The sequence below is a fragment of the Strix uralensis genome, chromosome Z, assembly GCF_047716275.1.
Source record: "Strix uralensis isolate ZFMK-TIS-50842 chromosome Z, bStrUra1, whole genome shotgun sequence".
NCBI lineage: Eukaryota > Metazoa > Chordata > Aves > Strigiformes > Strigidae > Strix > Strix uralensis.
In genome coordinates this window covers 6,711,168-6,731,519 of record NC_134012.1, presented here as the reverse complement: position 1 = coordinate 6,731,519, position 20,352 = coordinate 6,711,168, and the positions used below count along the sequence as shown (strand labels likewise).

General features: G+C 37.2%; 1 protein-coding gene across 2 annotated transcripts in view; it reads left to right on the top strand.

The window, feature by feature from the left end:
• The window catches only part of XRCC4 (X-ray repair cross complementing 4), a 184,602-nt gene that overhangs the window by 22,319 nt on the left and 141,931 nt on the right, over positions 1-20,352 (top strand). For both annotated transcript variants that reach the window (XM_074856532.1, XM_074856531.1), the window contains exon 3: positions 4,344-4,531. In XM_074856532.1, the coding sequence (XP_074712633.1) occupies positions 4,344-4,531 (188 nt within the window). The remainder of the gene's footprint in view (positions 1-4,343; positions 4,532-20,352) is intronic.

The following is a 20,352-nucleotide window of genomic DNA, read 5'->3' as shown; positions in this document are numbered from 1 at the left end:
TGATTCTGACCTATTTCTGGTCCTTTTAACTGAATATATCTGCAGGCTGAAATTTTCCACAAAACGGGGTAGTTTCTCCTTGGTTCAACTGTTTGCTTCCTTGCAGTGGTGACAGTAGCATGCTCCTTTTTTGCCACCTGTGTCTCCTTTTTCACCTATCTGTTCACCTGTTTCTTATAAACAGAGTAATATAGTGGGGTGTTAGTGACTGACCTGCCTCACCAGGTTTTTGTAGACATATGGTAATTACCTAAGGTGATTAGCAAGGTAGTATTTCCTTTTTTGTGTGCACAAATAGTTGATTTATTTGTGAATAGATGACCTAACTGATTATTGTGACCTGTTATTAAAAAAGAAAAAAAGCACAAAAACCCCAGCAAACAACCCCCAACAAAACCCCTCTCGGTTAAGTCTATGATCAGTAAAATCTGCATGTTTTCCACATTGTGAGACATGTAGAGAGTAGGACTACTAAAGCTAATACTTGTGAAGAAGGAAGAGCTGGTTGGGTAAGTTAAAACTGGGGGCAGCCTTTGGTTGCAGTGACTATTGAGTGGTGGACTCCAGGTTTGTGTGAGGAGGGAACAGGGTAGAAAGCAGGATAATAACCCTAGATTTCAAGAGAGCAGACATCGACTTCTTCAGGATCTCTTTAAAAGAATCCTATAGGATACAGCTCTGAAGAGAAGAGAGGTCCAGGAGAGGTGGTTGATTTTTCAGGTATGACCTTCTCCAAGCTCAAAAATAGTTCATCTCACTGGAACAGGAAATCAAGCAAAGGTGGCAGGAGGCCTGCATGGATGAACAAGGAGCTCCTGGTTAAACTCATATGTAAAAAGGAAGTGTGCAAGAGGTGGAAGCCAGGGGAAGGTATCCAGAGAGGAGCATAGAGACAGTGACCAAACATGCTGGGATGGGGTTAGGAAAGCTAGAGCCCACCTGGGATAGCATCTGGCAAGGGATATGAAGGGCAACTAGGATGTCTGCAGGCTAATCGGCACCAGAAGGAAGATGAGGGAGAATGTGGGCCTGCTGCAGATTGGGGCAGGGGGACTGGTGACAAAGGACATGGAAAAAGCTGAGGTACTACTCAGTGCCTTCTTTGCTTTGGTCTTTGTTGGTTAAGATTTGCCTTTAGAAATCCCAAGCCCTCAGATCAGTGGGAAATTCAGGAGATTCAAGAGTGAGTCTCTCAAAGGAGACTTACTCTTGGAGGGGGATGAGGTCAGAGAATATCTTGATAAACTGGATGTACACAACTCCATGGGACCTGATTGGATGAGACTGAGTACTGAGGGATCTGGCCCATGTCATTGTGAGGCCATTCTTGGTTATTTTTGCAAGGTAATAGCAATCAGGGGATGGTTTTAAGGACTGGAAGAAATGTCTTTCCTATCTTTGGGATGAGTAAGGGGATGGATCTGGGTAACTGGCCATCCAGAGGCTGTTGGAGGAATAATCATGGAAACCATTTCAAAAATTACTAAGGACAAGATGGTGAGTAGTCAGGATGGATTTACAAAGGGGAAATCATGCCTGACCCACCCAATAACCTCAGAAATTACTAGCTTGTTGAATAGGGGAAGGGCAGTGGATGTTGTTTATTTTGGCTTTAGCTAACAAGGGTTTCAATGCTGTGTCCTCTAACATCCTCACAGACAAACTGGTGAAGTATGGACTAGATAAATGAACAGTGAAATGGATTGATCTTAGCCAGTTCAACCAGATTTCAAAAGGTTGTGATCAGTAGCATGAAGTTACGCCGGAGGCCAGTTACTAGTGGCCCTGTACAACAGGGGTCAGTAATGGGTCCAGTACTGTTAACATCTTCATTAATCACTTGCATGATGACACAGTGCATCCTCAGCAAGTTTATGGGTGATGCAAAACTGGGGGAAGGATTGATAAAAGGATTGGGTTGCCATTCGGAGGGACCTGGACAGGCTGGAGAAATGGGCTGAGAGGAATCTCATGAAATTCACAAAGGGAAAAGCAAAACTATATAACTGGGGAGGAAGAAGGCCCCAGACTGTATGGTGCCTTGGGTGACTGGCTGGAAGCAGGTGCCTTGTTGAAAAGGACCTGGGAGTCCTTGTGGACAAGAAGTTGAACATGGGCCAGCAATGTGGCCTTGTGGCAAAGACGGCCAACAGCCTCCTGGGCTAAACTAGGAAGAGTGTTGCCAGCATGTCAAGGGAGGTGATCCTTCCCCTCTGCTCAGCCCTGGTGAGACCCATGATGCAGTGTCCAGTTCTGGGCTCTGCAGTATGAGAAAGACATGAACATACAGGTTTGAGTCCATGAAGACAACTGAAGGACTTGAGCATCTGTCATGCAAGGAGAAGTTGAGAGAGCTGGGACTGTGCAGCCTGGAGGAGAGAAAGCTCAGGGAGTTTTTCTCAATGTGTGTTTATTAATACCTGATGAGAGGGAGTAAAGAAGATGTAGCAGGCTCTTCTCAGTGATGTCAGTGAAAGGACAAGAGGCAATGGACACAAACTGAAATACAAGGAATTCCATTTAAACAGAGGAAGAAACTTTTTTTACCATAGGGGTGACCAGAACAGATTGCCTGGAGTGGATGTGGAGCCTCGGTCCTTTGAGATATTCAAACCCCATTCAAAACATAGTCCTGAGCAACCTTTGTGGTTGACCCTTTTTTGATCTAGTTGGACTAGACAATCTCTAGAGGTCTCTTCCAAACTCAACCACACTGAGTCTGAAAATAAGCTAAAATTACCAAACGTGCAGAATTAATCCAGAAATCCTGAGGTGTGTGAGGATATAACTGTTCTTAGCAAATAATTATACATTTACCTCTTTGCTTTATTTTTATATGATGGATTGATTTGATATGCACTGCCTCCTTTGCAATACGAGGTTAGCTAGGGTGTCAAGAAGATTGGAGAAAAATGAGGCAATTTGAACAGACTCATGTTTGATTGAAATGCTGTTCTATTTCGGTATGATTGCAGTACATGTGCAGGCTTATGTCTCAATATGAAACTATCTTCAAAGGTATTCATATAGAGAAAAAATACAGTTATTAATAGGGGTCTTAAGTGGCATACTTTTTAAAGTCACTTTCAGTTCTGTGAAAGATGTGTTTTGGGGTTGGTGGGTTTTGGTTGGGTTTTTGGGGGTTTGCCATGTATGTTTTTGTTTGCTTTTTTGTTCACTGTTTTTTTTTTCAGGCTGTCACAAACTAATGTCCTTTTGCATATCTTGCTTTCTCAAATGCTGAGCAAATGCTAGGAAGATCTAAGAGCAAGCAGGGGTAAATGACAATCTAGAGCAGTCTTCCTCAGAAGGTTGTGCAGAAGAAGAGGAAGCACTTCTGTTAATCAAGTAAACCATCTAAAATACTGTATTGGTAGGCTAGACATTAAAGCCTACATTACATTATATACATCCTCTCTTTAATTTAGAGCCTGTGAAAGAAGCTCTGCACCCCTCATTGACGTCATTGTTCTGATTAATATTTGATCTCTAAAAATACTGAAGAAACAGTATGTAGAATAAAATAAAAAGAACGGAAAATAACCAGGGGCCCAGGTGGTAAAATCAAGAACTCCTCCTTGCTACTCCTAGTGAAAGATGATGAGTCTTGGTAACTTGCCATTTCAGTTTGAAGGTTAACCAAAAGAAGATTTAGGAAGAAATAAATGATCAGAAGCAGACAGGGAAGGCTATAATGATTCTTAATAACATTACACTTTTATTGACCTGTTCTGTACCTCAGTCAACCATTCTTTGTTTTCAAAGGAATGGAATAAAATTTTCTTCATGGACCTGATGCAAACTGGAGACGCATCCCCCATTTAGTGGTCCTTGAATGTAAACAGTAAAACATGGATTCTCAAGTTGCTAGGTGTAGCTTCATTTGTAAATTGACAGTGTATTTTGTTTTAAGGTTGTAAATTACAAACTTGGAAAACTGGATCAAGAATGTGTGAGGAGACAGTTGCATCTGTTGTCTTACAGGGTTTAGATAACACACTTTCAAAGAGAACTGAGAGGGTACGATAAATCATAGTTAAAGCATTCTACTCTGTAAGGTTAGTGTTATTCTGAATTACTTTAGGCAAGTAGAATTGTGGACTAGTAGCAATAAATCATTTTCAGACAGAAAGAGAAGGGACAGAACTTAATTCTTAGGAAAAACACAGTATCTCTGCTACATTTCCATTAGTGTCTGGCCCACTGATATATGTCCAGGAAAGAATAGTCTCCTAATATTTGCCTGTCCCTTAAGGGGTGTGTGTGTCTATATGTACATATAAATACATACACATGTTCACATACATATGAGTATTTATTTCTCACATGTTTCTTTCTGATAGTTTCTGAAGCTGAAATTTCTAGGGAGGCTGCTGACATGGAAATGAATAGAGAAAAGTATGTCGAAGAACTGAAGAAGGCACTGATAGCTGGAGAAGAATCAGCTGGCAAATATAACTTTGCTATTTCAAGAGATGAAGAAAATATGGAGTGTCATTTCTCCTATGAAAGAAATCTGAAAGATGGCTCTGTAAGTATAGTTATATGTTTGAATTTGTTAAACTACGAGAAGGACCTTGGTACATTTCTGTATCTTATTAGGTTCTTCAAAAGCAAATAGATCTGTGATATGTGTTTCAGGTTGAATGAATATTGTGAACTCTGCCACGGGCCAAACTAGAAACAAGTTTGTGGTTTCCTATCAAAACCTGGTATCAATAGAACTATTTCTGTGTTACTTTCTTAAATGCTACTGAATAAGAGTATTACTTCTCTATTTAAGTTTTGGATTAGTGTAGTGATAGCATGAGGGGTAACAGTTTTAAACTGAAGGAGTGCAGATTTGGATTAGATATAAGGAAGAAATTCTTCCCTGTGAGGGTGGTGAGGCCCTGGCACAGGTTGCCCAGAGCTGTGGTTGCCCCTTCCCTGGAAGGGTTCAAGGCCAGGTTGGACAGAGCTTTGGGCAACCTGGGCTAGTGGAAGGTGTCCCTGCCCATGGCAGGGAGGTTGGGACTAGATGATCTTTAAGGTCCCTTCCAACCCAAACCATTCTGTGATATATGTTTTGTTTTTTTTAAGCATGGTATGCCTACATGTTGGAGCTGCAGTTTAGAATTAAGCTGATAGGTTCCATAAGTTGTAACTTTGTTTTTAATTCCTAACTTGGGAAATATGCTTCCCCTTTGAAATTCCAGCCCCCTGTGCATTTCTGCTTTGCTCATTTCTTCTTTCTTCTCTATACTCACCTAAATAAAGAAAAATATTAAAATTTAAGCAAGATTTTTTCAAATGCTAAAACATACTTTTTAAATGAGCCCTTCTATTACTTAAAATATGTTGGAAGCTAACACTAAAGTTGTTTCCTCCTTGAAAGTGCATTAAATTACAACTGGTAATGTGGTTCCATGTTGGTTTCTTGGCTGCAAGGGAAAGGACCTTCTTAAAGCAAGAAAGAAACCAGTATAATCTGTATCTGTAGGTACTTTTGCTTATTTCAGGTTGTGACTTGGTGTTAAAGCTTTCCTGGGTAAGAAGCTAATTTAAGGTAATCCTTCTTGCTTGTACTCTTTTCTTTTTTTTTATTTTTTAATTTTTTCTCCTCCAGAAATTAATGCTTTGCCTTTCCCAAGGTTTGTCACATCTTCAGTTGTGCTAGGATAGCAGTTGGGCTGACTGATCACTGAGCTACATTAGTGAAATCATTTGGGTTTAACAAGCACTGATTTAAAATTGCACTCATCCAGTTCAGGGCACAGTTCTGCAATCAGTTCCACTGACATTATTGAGGGGAAGAAAATTGCAGGGTGAAATGGGAGATGAGATTGCAGATAGAGAAAAGTAGGAATGTCTTTGACCAGATCTCTTTTTTTCTTGTGGAAAAAATCTGGCATGGAGTCTGGGAGCAAAGTGTCTAGGGATTGTCATATCTGCTTTGTTTTGAAAGACTTCTTCAGACCATTGGGACATACTTTGCTTCTCATTTGGTTAATTTTGGCAGGTATCACCTTTTAAGAAACTAACAGAAGTGTCTGACTTGAAACAAAAAAATCAAACCAAAACAAAGAAACTACCTTCTCTGGGATATGTCTGTTGGAAGTGGAAGGCAGAAATTCTTTTTTCCTCTAAACTGGAAGTAGGCAATGACTAGGTATTAGTCACAAACCTGAAATGGGAGTATGGGCATATTTCATGTATGTGTATCTCTTAGATGAGATGAGGAAAAACATTTTAAAGAGGGGGCGCATTCAGATTATCTAACCAGTAGCAGCTCACATTGTCAGAATTTACTGTCAGAGTCTTGGCTTCATTTTAGTAAGCAGAGAAAGAGAGATTCAGTAGAATGAAGTTTGGCATCTTAAGAGTGCTTCATTATAGGCCTTTTTCTTGTGCAATATAGGAAATTTCAGCATAATTTGGTTCTTGACTGAGGTGATGAAAGTTAGGTGATGTAAATATTCTCATCTGCATTATCAATATTTCTGTGGATTCACCCAAGGCCTTATGGGCTCTATACCCCCTTCTTGACACTTGTGAGCACAAAGGGCTGAGTGCTGTTCACAAAGGGTCTAGGTCAAAAGTACTACATTACAGCAGGGTTACAAGGTTAGGACCAAATTGTACTTAGAAAATAAGAGCAGTAATTTTAAGAATCCTGTTTTTCTTGTCTGTGTCACACATAATATATTCTAAATACCAGACAGATGAAATACATACTATATTTTTATTAAGGAAAAATATCTTCATATATGTGGGCCTACCTAATATGTTTCCATCAATTAAGGCTTACGAGAAATTTAATTCATATGAAAACATCTTTATGTCAATTAGGGAAAATAATAATCTGGCCAAAGAAACTGAAAATTCAAAGTGTCCTGATTGCTATACATGCTTTTAGCTTTGGTGTCAAAAGAGTGGTTTTAGAAAAGATGTCATTTCTTGGGTGAAAATACACCTTTTTCCTCCCGTCCTAAACTAATCCCTACAAATAATATTGCCAAAGCCTTTGTCAGAATTACAAATAGTTTTCAGGTGTATAATAGAATATGTTTCAAACATTTTGCAAATTCTATGTGAAAGTATTCATGATGTATGTCTTTTAGCATCAGATTAGGAAATTATCTTCCAGGCTCTCTACGTCCAGAGGACTGATTCCGCTAAATGTACCTCCTCCGCGGAGGAAGCCTAGAGAAATTAGCAACTTAAACATGACTTAAATTCAGTGTTTATCTCTTATCAGTACTTATTTTTCTTACTGGGTGTTTGTCCTTGTCTTTTGTTTAGTTGTTATGAATATTTTCTCTTTTCATATTTCAGCAACTGTGTATGTACACAAATTACAGCCTTCCCCATCTTGGGAAGAGCATTGCAGGGCGACGGCGTGGTGGGGGGGACAGCGAGACAATGGTCACATGTGTGTAGAGAGAGGGCAGCTTTCGGTTAAACTGTACTGCGTTTCTTTCGTTAGATGTGCTACCTGCAGTCAAATTGAGAGATGTAGTTAGTTTTCATGTTTTTGTTTAAAAATGTGCGCATAAAGGAAAAGAAATAATCATTTCCAATTTTGACAGTAGTGCACATAATACTACTTTCAAGTTCCCTACTTCTCCTCTCCTACCCCATTATATTATAAATCACCATTGTGAGAAAAGTCCATTAAATTATCAGGAATAATTAGAAGATTACTATTCTTAAACCAGTGTTTTTCTCATTTGATATATAACAAAAGGAAAGATTACAGAAAAGTGTGCATGAAAATGAGGTTGGTTGTGTTTTGAATACTTAATGTTCTGCTTAGTCTTAAATAATACGGTTAACATTTTTTAGTTAAAAAAACCCCCAAACTTCTGAAATGCATTGCTATACTTTGTGAGCTATAAAATGCTTATCAATTCATGCAGCTATCTATCATTGCAGATTTTTTCGTCCAATGAATACACAGATGCCTAAGAATAAATGTTTGACTCTTGGAAAATCAGTATGCCTTTTGTTAGAGGTATATGCATGCTTGTATACACAAAATTGATTATTTAAATTTTAATGAAATCTACATACAACACGATGTTGATCACCAACAGTTACCTATGCCCATCACAGCCAGTAACTTCCAGTGCAATGCTCTGCCATAGTTCTCCATCAGCCTGGATAATCCACTAATTCCTATCAAAAATTAAGAGTAGAATTTCTACAAAATAATGTGCCCTTTTTCTTATGAATACATCATAGATTCAGTTGAGTTATGTCCTGGGCCCTTATTTACAAGTAGTATCTATACAGTCTATAAATAACTGCTGGCTGAAAAGTCTGTGAGGTTTAGGTATGTGATGGGTATACCCCAGCTGGAATGAGCATGTTAAAAGCTTCTTAGAGAATTCACAGTGATAAGTTTTTGCAGTTTGTAAGACAAGCTGCTTCTTATTCTGTCTCCTTGTTAAAAAAATCCATATTTATTTGTAGTTACCATAGCTTAAATGAATCATTTCAAGTAACAGTCTTGATGCATTTATAATTCACACTAGTTAATAATAGTATGGTGTTTACTAATTTTTGTTACATTAATTCACAAAAGGAGTGTGTCTGAGAAAGCAGAAAAAGCTATAAACTACAACTCATTGTTTTGTATGTCGCATCCATGTGGAAGAAGTATACTGCTACATCTGTGTGCACCATCTTGGTGTATCTGTTGATCCCTTTTTCTTGCAAATATCTGCAAATGTGAAACACACTGCACGTGATTAGCATGCTTTGTATATAGACTAGTGACTTACTAAACAGATCTAATTTGTCATAACAGAAGCTTTCATATGGTAGTGCATCACAAGTTAGTCTTTAAAATTTTAAGCCTTAAAAAGCAGTGTTTACAGTGTTACAGATCAGTAATTTAATCATTGTTGACTGATGTGAAGTAAAGTTAGCTATGTCACCAGTGTCATGATTTTTCTCTTGATGAGTATAATTTTCAAGTTTGTAATTACCAATGTTGAAATATACTATATATATAATATAATTTATAGATGCATATGCAATTTTCAGGGGCTTAGTGAATGTATAAATCTGAAATATTCTGTTTTCAGTAGTCTATTTTTCAGAGATTTTTCTTTTTCAGTCTTGCTCTTGCATATTTGTTTTCTAGTCTTCTGGTAGAGGAGTATCTGTAGCTGATTTTGGACTAGTGACTGGTAATAGTCACTTGATGATGATAAAATGTGTTAGATACTGAATTTTTGTTTCCATAACTGTCCTAAACTGTGGTATTTGAAATAATTTTTGCCTTCTTTGGAGCAGCCTGCTAAAGATCTGCTTCCCTAAAATATAATTATGTGCCAAAACTGTATTGGGTGGTCTATAGAGGAGTGCAAATAAAAATAACAGAGTGATGTTAAGCAAAGGAAAATGTAGGCATATTATTGGGAAATATTTTCTGACCTTGAAATTTGTTTTACTGCTGAAGTGTTTGCCAGAAGAAGTGGTAGCAGCCCCATTGCGTTAGTCAGTTAAAAATGGACTGGACAAAGGAATGGAAAATGCACTGTAAGTAACTATTCTGCATTGGCAGTATAGTACATTAGATGACTTAATAGGTGTTCTGTATCCCAAAAACCTGTGATTCTCTGCTTGCCTGTCCAGACTACTGTATATGTGAGCTCCACTGGTCCATGGTGCAATGAATGTCTTCACTAAGGAACTTGTGATTACAGATAGGCACACACACACAAGTTGAAGAGTGGTAGGGTGGAGGATGTAGTTTTTGCAAGTTACCTCATGAAATCAAGTTTAGCATTCTTCATTAGGTGCCACGGGTTGGTTGTTCAAAGTTTGTTGTGTCTTTTGAGTCTAGAGTGGCAAGTCTGACAGACGATTCTCCACTATAGCAATAAAAGTTGGCATTGTAAACATCTCCTCATTGAGGGAAGCTTACAAACAAGTCCGCAGTGGTCAGTTTGGTTTTCGTTTCCTAGCTGATAGGGAAGAATAATTATTCCTTATTTGCTCATGGAAGTAAATAAGTTTAGGGATTAAAAACTTGTCTGTGGTGCCTCATGATTACTTCCCCCTCTTTTGTACTAGGTCATTAAGGATGGAATTACAATTGTTAGCCAGAGTCCTGTTTTGAGGGCCAAGGAGACAATTTAGAGGGGTGTAAGAAGGCAAGCTGCATCCAGATGTGAAATGGCTTTGACAATTTATTGTACAGCTTTTAGCATCAGCATAAGTAAAGATCAGGGGAGTCATTTACAGCATCTGTGTAACAGTCATTCAAAAGACTACAATTTACAATCCAATTCACCTGTTGTTTAGCTGATGAACAGGTGATTCCACGAAATGATGTCTACCACCTAAGCTAGGTGCTTAAAAGTAAATTCTTGCTACTACTCCAGCACTATGCTGGTAGGATGAAACCAAATCTATATCTCCAAATCCTTTTAAAAGGGTTTGTAATGATTAATGTAGAATAATGATGTATATGTAAGATTTATGTAATGAATGAGTCTGTTTAGGTGCTGATGGTTTTTTTTTTGAATGGATGCAAAACTTCTACAAGTCAGAGATAATTCATATTTGATGTAGAGGAGATATCTATGTAACATGTTAATTTTGCAGCGTCATAATTGCATGTAATTTTAAAAGAATCAGAATAAAATAGTAATCTAATGTAAGGGAACTCTGTAAGGATTTTAGTACTTTCACAGAATCACAGAATTGTCTAGGTTGGAAAAGACCTTGAAGATCATCCAGTCCAACCTTATCTTTCTGAAACGGTGATCAAAAAAGGATAAAATGCTGTCTTGAGTTTTATATATACTTGTTCTAGCTGTATCTCAGCCTGATGTAGCTAAGCCTAAAAAATCATGCCTTTAGAAATTTTGATGTGTTTTGTGATTTATCTTCCTTATGACAGGTGGCTTTGCCGTAGGGTGTTCAGCACTCTGCCCTTAGGAACTGTTTTTAGGGTGGTGAGGGCAAAGTAGACTGTTAAGAGTCACATTAAAATAACAATGGGTTTGGTATACAGTGAGACTTGTGTGTCAAGCCAGCTGCAGCGCAAAATGGGCCACACACACAGAGATCTCAGTAAGGGGCCATTGAGGCTGGGCCAGCTAAACTGCTGCCACCTAAACAAACACCATCACAGAGTCAGTGATTTAGCGCTTGATCTAAGTAGGTGACCACTTGGAAGTAAATCTTTCCAAGTACTTTAGCGAGTCACTCCACATATAATAAATAATGGAAATCCGGCAAGATTTTTTTTTTGTACTGGCAATTAAATTGATTAAATAGCCTTTGATAAACAATTATTTGAGTGCTAGCAGTCTTCTTTTTTTATGGTAATGTGACAGGCTCTGTTTTTTCTTGCCCTTTGCATAAATTTGTAAACGGGGAGGATATGATCTTAAGAAATTCCACCTTAGATACAGTAGTGTTGTTAATTAGACTGATGGAAGAGATGCTGTTGTCTCTTTCATTTCCTAAGGCTGCTTTTCTGTATTCAGTTGTGAGTTCATTATGAATTTACTCCAAGTTAAAAATAGTTGGAGAAATCTTGCTAACCAAAGCTTTTCCCAGCATACTGAATGAGTGAAGCAGAACTAGTAGAGTTCTCTGTGCTGTCCAAGCTGTCTTGCTTCAAGGTTTGCATAGTTACTTTACTCCAGACCACTGAGGATATGTTGTTTGGATAACAAAGGTCACTGAGAGTTCAGATTGTTTCCCAGGCAGTTCGACTAACTGCTCAGCTGAAAAGGCAGAAAGATGAAATGATTAATTTTTAGGTCACTGTAAAAGCAATGACTCTTCTGTATCATTAATATCTATGTACTCCAGGATTTAAGAGCGTACACTTGAATGAGTTTCTCTGAAGTCCGGTTTAGAAATAGCTTACTAATGTGCCTTATGTAATAAAAACATTGTGTTATCTTTTGCATAGTCTCAAACTTGTAAGTGCTGCACGATTTTCCCCATCTCACCTCATGTACCTTTATGAACTCTTCAGATCTTGTAGGTACACTTTAAATGCAGCAGATCACTTCTGTAGCCTTGAGGTAAGAAAAGCTTTCTGTAAAAAAAAAAAAAAAAAAAAAAAATCTTTTTCCCCCCCAAATATTAATATGTTACAATATTTGACAAAAATCCTGGGGAATTAAGCTATGCTGTTTTCCTTGTTTAGCTATTTGATTGCTGCTTCCAGTGAGCATTGGTTTGGAGAACTGTTGCGGGGGAAGTACATTTAAAATGCCAGTAGTATGTATGTATGTTTAAAAATGAGGGATTGTTGAAAAAGGAAGAATCAAACACTGCAATGAATAAATACTCCTGCAGTATCTCTCTACCTGTTAGGATTTGTGGATTTCACTGGAACTATCCAGTTGAACAAAAATAGTGGTTTAACTGTTTTAAAGCCTATTTTAAATGAAATAAAGGGCATTTTCTTATTTTATGAGTGCAATGACGGCCTGAATATATTAAAAATAGCTGTAAAATGTTCTCAAAATAATGAAATAACAGATATTGATTTGATTTATACAAGAAAAATTGTCAGTTGTCCTTTCTTCCTCTTGATGTTATTATATTGTCTCCCCTCCCTTCCTCTCAATTCCTTCAGATTTTCCCTTTTTGGCATACCTGCTGTGCATTTCAAATCTCTGTGTAGACATCAAGGCTTACTTTTACTTGTACAGCTGAGTACAAATGCTTTCATTTTAGGAGGAAAATCTTTAAATCATGGCATATTGACAAGTCTTAGTTTCCCAAGAAAAATATAGAGGACAGTAGATGCTCTGGAAAAGAGATTAATGTGTGGGTTTTAAAACTTCACTGCAAGACTGTAGTCCCATATTCTCGGTAAGGCTGAACAGTCAGAGACTGAAGGAACAGCAAGAATCTCACCTGTGTTTCTCTTCAGAAACGCATTTACAGCTCCAGAGGAAGTCGTCTTCTTTCTACCTGCAGTAGCACAGGGAAACCCTCAAGCTCAGGATAATAATGTTTTGTTAAGTTTTGTGTTCACTAAAATAGAACTTTTACCAGTATAAAATATTGAATGGGTATGTTTTAACTCTCAAAGCTTTGAGTAAATGTTTCCAGTTAATTTCAGCAGATATACTAGTTCTGCTACAGTTACAATTCTCTTGAAATGTAAGAAAAGAGCAAATTTGAGATGTCCAGTATTTTTTTAAAAAACTGACAAATACAGAAATGCCTTTGTATAATGTGATGCAGAAATAAGGTATCTGTAGTACTTAAGATGAGGAAGGTGTTACACTTCCTGTTGTTTTCTTCCCTTAAGTTGCAGTGACTTGAAATACATACATCTTTGCTTGTTCACTTATTTTATGAAGTCACTGTGTATTAGTAATTCTGACATAAAAATAAAGTTTGCTCTGAACACTTAAAACAAGTCCAATAAGCTGAGCAAGGACAGCTGTTTTCTGGTGGGTCAGGACTTCTAATTTTGCTACCTCACTACAAACACTGTAAACTGTTGTGTCTGATTTTAGGATTTTACAGAATGCTAATTACTGCCTGTTAGATGTCAAACAGCACGTGGAGTTAGTTTGTTTCCTGTCACAAAGGACAAAGCTGAAGGCTCTTTGGTTTGAATTTTAAAATTTGAGGCCAAATTACACATAGATATTTGAAACTTTTGGTGAGTCAAATACTCATTTAGAATGGTTCTAAAAGATATTAGTATCACTGGAAAATCCTTTGGGAAGTTAGATTCTTTGTTTTTTTCAAATCTTTAACGTGGTTGTCTTACAGAAATATGTTTCACAGAGAGGTAAATACAGTTTACAATTTCAGGAGTAAGTTTTTCAATTGTATCATTCCAGGAAAAGCTCTTCCATAGAGGATGATTTATCTTGTTATTTTTATTCTTTTTTTATTCCTCTGAGATGCTCCTGCAAATAGTGTCTGGCATTTCATTTAAAATTTAGTTTTAATTTCTTTGTTGGATATAAAATGTAACTGGTACCAGTTTGGGGTTTTTTGGGTTTTCAGAACACAAATCCTTGTCTTTTTGCATGTGTTCATCTCTGGCAAATCTAAGTTTTGTTTTTTTATATGACTTTGAGGTACAGATTTTTGTTCTGTCCCTAGAAGCAGATTGTCTTCTCAGTGCACATTCTCTTCATGTTGTCTTCTCAGTGCATGATTAATACCTGTAGGTTATTAGTATAACACAAATACGTAAGCATATGCTAATTTGTGGTAACAGAACCTTGCCAGTGCTCTTAGGAGCTGCAGAGGTACCAAGAAGTGGAATTTGGAAACAGATTTTTTTTTTTTTTTCCTTTTTTACTGCTCATTCAATCCAGATTATTGCAATATTGCATTACTCTGAATCTTTTAACCTGATTTAAATGGGGGGAGGGAGGGGATAGGGAGTGGACGAAACCCTTCAACACTGAGATATCAGTAGGAAAAGAGAAATTATGCATGTTTGTCCTCATCCTCTTCGTTAATAAACTGCATTCTTCAATCCAGGAATTGCTGTTGTGGCCTATTAGCAAATAGCATCCATCACATTGAAATCAGATGTGTACATCTCATCAGATTTAGTCTCCTACATACTATGTGACATTTAAAAGGGAACCTCTTAGGTGAGAGAAGGTCCTCTGGTTTGCAGAGTGATGCTTTTTGTAGTAGTTTCTGTGAATAAACAGAAATACTTCATTTTAGTTTTGTCTTGCATCTCTACATTCCTATATTTTCTTAATAGAAGCTGTTTATCAATTTTTTGCGTAATCAGGTGCAAGATTTATTATAGTTTGTGTGTGTATATATATAAACTGGTAAGTGTGTGTTATTGTGCCCTTAGTCTCAACCTATTTTAAATTGTTTTTTTTTTTTTTCTTACTAGAAAATAGTGCATGAATCATACTCTTCATTATTGGATGATGCTTAATATATTTGCAGTTTAGAATGGGATAAAATTCTAACTTACCTAAAATGACTTAATGCAGAACTCGCATTACGATCCTCAAATTTTCAGCTGCTTGTTACATTTTTACTAGTTCTCTGTGCACTTAGTTGATTGCTGTACAACTCACAAAACAATAGGAGGTAGATATTCGTGACTTCACACTGAACTCTTTACCTTGCAGTTGTGTTTTGTGGCTGTTCAGTTTTAACTAGAATGAGAATTTGTTACTCTATGTATAGTTAGTCCATCTCAGAAACATTATATGGATGGATTTTTCTATTTATTTGTAATAAACCTGACCATATTCTTTTACTGTGGCCTGAATCTATACTCTTCTCCTCTGAACTGAATCAGGCAAAAAAAACCCCCAATGTTTAGGCACTATCCAATGTAGCTTTATTTTTTTACGGCTTTTTTTGGCTAACAATTGAAAATAGAAGAATTTGCTATCATCTTTTACTTCTCTGGGCTCACAAAGGAATTAAAACAGTGTAGTCTTGCTACCTGCTTTGAGAAACGGATTTTCTAAAGCAGTCATTCACCACTTCAGTTTTTTGGTTTTGTCAGTGTAACTGAGATTGCATACGGAAATACATTAAGCAATGTAGTATTAATCTCATTAATAGATAATGAGATGTTGTCTAGGACATAGGTTGAAACTGAGAATGTTAAACCAGAATGCAAATACTAGTGAATAGCAAACAGAAGGATGTTTAAAGGGATATTTCAAGTATACACACATGTAATTATAATCAGAAATGAAAATTTTGCACGATGTCAATGGAAATTATTGAACACACTGAAATGGTAGCTTTCTTCATGTTGCCTGTTAAACAGTGAAGATTTCTGTAAGGTCAGTCATCTTGGTTATCCGTTACTCTCCAAACATCCCCCTCCCCCCAAACTGTAGGGGGTCTAAGGTAGTAATATTGTGTATTAATAGTGACAGTTGTCTACAATCTGACAACAGTTTACTAGAAAGCAGTCCTGAAGTTTGGTCTGTCTATGGATCTTGTCTTAATCTTACGGGTCTTGCTCTCAACAAGATAACATGACTACCTCCTGTGAGGTTCCCTTCCACTGAGAACTTACCTGTGCTGTTACAGTGAGCGTGCTGGAGTGAAATCGATGCCTGAAGGTAGAGAAGTAAGAACCATGACTCTCCGGTCACTCCCATTCCTACTTCTCCTAGTGTGGAGATGTCCAGAAAACAACTGTTGTATTTCCAAAAGTGGTTCTCGTGGCATGTCAGCAACAAAAAAAATTAAGTATTGAACACATTTATGGATTTTTCAGGATTACTATGAAGAAAATTTATATACTTGCTGAGATCTGTTTGTGTTTGATCTGTCAGTATTTTTTATTTTTAAAGAACTGCATTACAATGTTCAATATTTATTTTATTTTTATATGCACTAATTGGTTCACAACAAACCAGTTATATTTCTGAGACACCCAGGTGAAAGTTTGTTAGCTGTGATGGGGACAAAAACATGTCTTCATTGTCTGTAAATAACTAAATGTGAATTCTCTCTTGTTCAAGAGATCAGAGGAATAATCAGCCTGCTCGTACCTTGTGTGTTAGCTTGAAAAATCTGCAAACTACATAACTAAGATGTTCTGCTTTCAAGAGTCATTGCAGGCTCTGAGTGAATCATTCAAGGTATTTGGGAAAAGGATATTTTAATAAAGCTGTTATTTGGACATGTGGTAACAGAAGTATTGTGCTAACCAGTGTAAAGGAATATGTTGTGCAGAAATTGTTATGAAGAAATTACTAGAAATTAACTCACACTAAGCATCGTAAATGTAAAAGATAAACTTGAGTAATTATGTGATTCAGCAAACATTAGATCAGTTTTACATGTGTGACTGACATAGTTACAGTTTAGAAATCTTTATTTCAGTGATATAATCTGGGGATAAAACCAGCATGATTGCAAAAAGAACATCTTTTCTCTGGAAAAGAAAGTTCATGTAGCAGTCCTGTATTTCAGAGAGAATGAGTAAAAGAAGCTAACCAACCAAAGCTGTTCCACTGTTGCCTACAAAATTGATTGATTAGTAATGCAAGGTTTGTTTCTCTGCTCTTTCTCTGCAAGCATTCAATCTATCCTGTAATAGCTTTAGTAATATTCATTGATTTTTAACAGTTTATCCTAAGCTCTATCGCTTTATATTTTGTTGTTAAAAAAATCAATGTTCATGTCCACCTTTAATATCATCTAGTAATACAAAAACTTACCAATAACCAGTCGGTGCTCTAACAGTTTAATGATTGAGGGCACCACAGAGTGCAAATTATTCCAGATAAACGCATTCTTAATTTATGGTAAAAATAATTCAGCCAGATTGTGTGTGGGAGGGGTGCATGGACGAGACTTGTCTGTTAACTCTTAGACAGGCTACACCTTGATTTTTGAATGTCAAAACAGATTTAAGGGGCATTGGAAATGGATGAGTACACTGTTTTTGAGTGTGACAACAGTGAGGTGAACACTTGGGCTCAGCAGCTTTCACAGGACCCTCACACATGTCACTACTGAAATCCTGATGAAGGCCTGACTGTATATATGGCAAACGTGTTTGATTTACATGCTAATTTAGTTTTCCTTTTTGTCTGTGGTCCTTGAGAATTTTTTGATCCATTTTTCTAAAGCATCTATTTTCTTTGTAGCTAGAATGACAGGAAGATGTTAAGTTACACAGTATTTACCACAGAGGAAGACTGAGACCATTCATTGTGACTAAGTATCTTGATTTGTGGAAAGTAATTGGGGCAGGTGCTACTCTTATTTTCCCACCATTATGTTCTTTGGTCAGGGTGGTGGATCTCTGTAGGTTCTATGGCATAAACAGAAAAAGTGAGTACTACACCACCCGACAACGCAAACACAAGAGGAAAGATGACAGATACACATCCTTGATGTCTGAATTTCTCATAGGGAAAATAAACCTGCTTCTCTTGTGGAGTAAAGAAATTGCAAAATGTGGCTGCCTTTAATAGCAAAACTAGACTGAGAAGATCCAGGGAGAGACTTGAGCTGAATGTGTTGCCTGGTTCACAGACTGTAATAGCAGACATGATGCTGATGCCTGTATTAGCGTAGAGAATAAATGGCAGCATCTGAAGGAGGCAGCATCTCTGTTCTTCAGTCATGCTGAGCTTGAGCAGGCAATAAGGTATTCCGGAGATGGATGGAGGGAGGTATGAGGTCTTGGAATAGAAATGAGACTGAGAGTCATCAACTTAGAGAGGAGAGGTGAATTTGAGTGTGAATAACAACATCAAGATTTAACGTACAGGAAAAAAGAGACCTGGTTAAACAAGAAGCACGTATTTTAAAGCTGGCCTTGTGAGCTAGCAGTTTCAAATAAATGCTTGATCAGAAACAGGAAAAAGAAAAGTATTAACTTATTTTGGTTTTAACTTCGGTTGGACAAGCTGATATCTAGAATTGATGCTATAACAATTTTTTTTAAACCTTTATTACTAACCATTTTTAGGCCTTGGAGTTGGGAGGTAGTGTATTTCCAGGTTTTACCCATCCTAATCTAGCTGTGTGGTTCATCTCACATTTGTCAGACAGTACTTGTATAACATGAATGCAGCGGTTTCTTTCCGGTGTGCTGCCAGAGCTGCATATGTTCATCAAATGTTGTTTAGTCATTGCAGCATATTTATGCCATCTGGAAATGCATGTGCTTCCCTTCCTGAACAATGGTCTTTAATCAAGACCACTATTATGAAAAGGATAGAAAGAGTAGTATACATAATCAGTAAGATGCCAAAATTAGAATTACACATACATTTTTCCTAACCCTATCGTGTTGCACTGAGGATAACAAGCTTCCAGAGTGTACCACATCTCTGGAACTAGTACCTTTATACATGATCTCTTACTTCTGTGTATATTATTCAGACTCTAAATCATTTAAAGAGTTTCAGGGTAATAATAACAAATCAGGAGTCATCATGGAGAATTATAAGGAATTGCCTGCTATCTTTTTATTTGTTAGAAAACTCCATTTTTCCAGGTCTGTCTAAACAGAAACATCCCCAAAATGGTTTCACATCTGTTGTACTCCTTTCTTCATACTACAAAAGCATGAGCTTTTTGTTCCACACATTTTTGGAACAATTTCTTGATTGTGATAAAGCTCCACTAGCTTTTTGCAGTTGGTACTGAAAGAACATGTAGAGAATGCAAATACATTTGAAATGGTGTTAGTTCACTTGGTAAGAGCCAGGAACTGAAGTGTGCCTGGTAGCATTCTGAAAACGTGTGCATTCACAGATGATATTCAAGAAGCAGGAATATATGTTCAGTCACACATGTAAATTGATCTGATGTTTGTTGAATGACAGTTACTCAAGTTTATCTTTTACATTTATGATGCTTAGCGTGTTTGTTATTTTTCTAGTAATTTCTTATGCCAAACAAAGATGTTTTGTTTTAACAATACCTCTTATATTCTCAAGTTGGTCTTCTGTTGTGGGTTTGTTTGTGCTTTGTTTTTTTTCCCATGAAAGTCAGTAGCAAGGGCTGGGAGAAATACCTCTTTACAGGTTTTCTGGTAGTGCTGTAGTGCTTGATAAAGCTGTACTAGTTAATCCCAGTATTTCTAGAGCTGGTTGAGAGAACTGCTGTGGATCTTTCTCCCTTCTTAAAACCATTTTTTTTAGGAAGCTGATTTTTAAATTCTTAAATTTTTGGTTTTTTCCCTGACTGCAATTTTAAGGCTTTAGACTGGTCAAAATCTAGCTGTCTAATCATGGATCAATCCAGACATGTATTTGGCATTTATCGTACTGCTCTTACAGGAGTCTTAGAGTTTCCTTGTTGAAAGAGAAAAAGAGAAGCTTGAAACTGACTCTGTGACAGGTTTGTCTGCCTGTCAGGGAGCTTCTGGACCTTCATAGATAGGCTTATGATTTCATGATACCACCATGTCTAAGTGAGTGGAAGTTCTCTGTGTGATTGCACAGCTAATTCAGACGTTGATAGAAGATACCTGTCTTACATGTTTCCTGTTAATTTTACCGCAGTTGACATACTCATTTTTGATTGATCTCAGAACATTATGAAGATGTGGATGCAATCAAATGTTTATCAGTTATCTGTCAGTCTAGGATTATAGTTAATTAGTTTTTAGTTCTCTGTTACTTTTACATAACGAAACACTTGTATTTCATGGCGTGTGAGTGACTTAACTTGGTAGCTTGCACATGTGAGGATCAGTGATATAGCCAGTTTTGATCCTGGCCTCTGTGCTGTCTTTTTTAAAAGAAGTGAACTTCCCCTTCTTCCAGTGCAGTACCCTCTGCAGGGAGGAAGGAGCAATTTTCATCATCTGGCAGTTTTTCTGATACTGGATATGTCAGTTCCTGGAACACATGCTTCAAATTTGATAGCACTTCTTCAGCA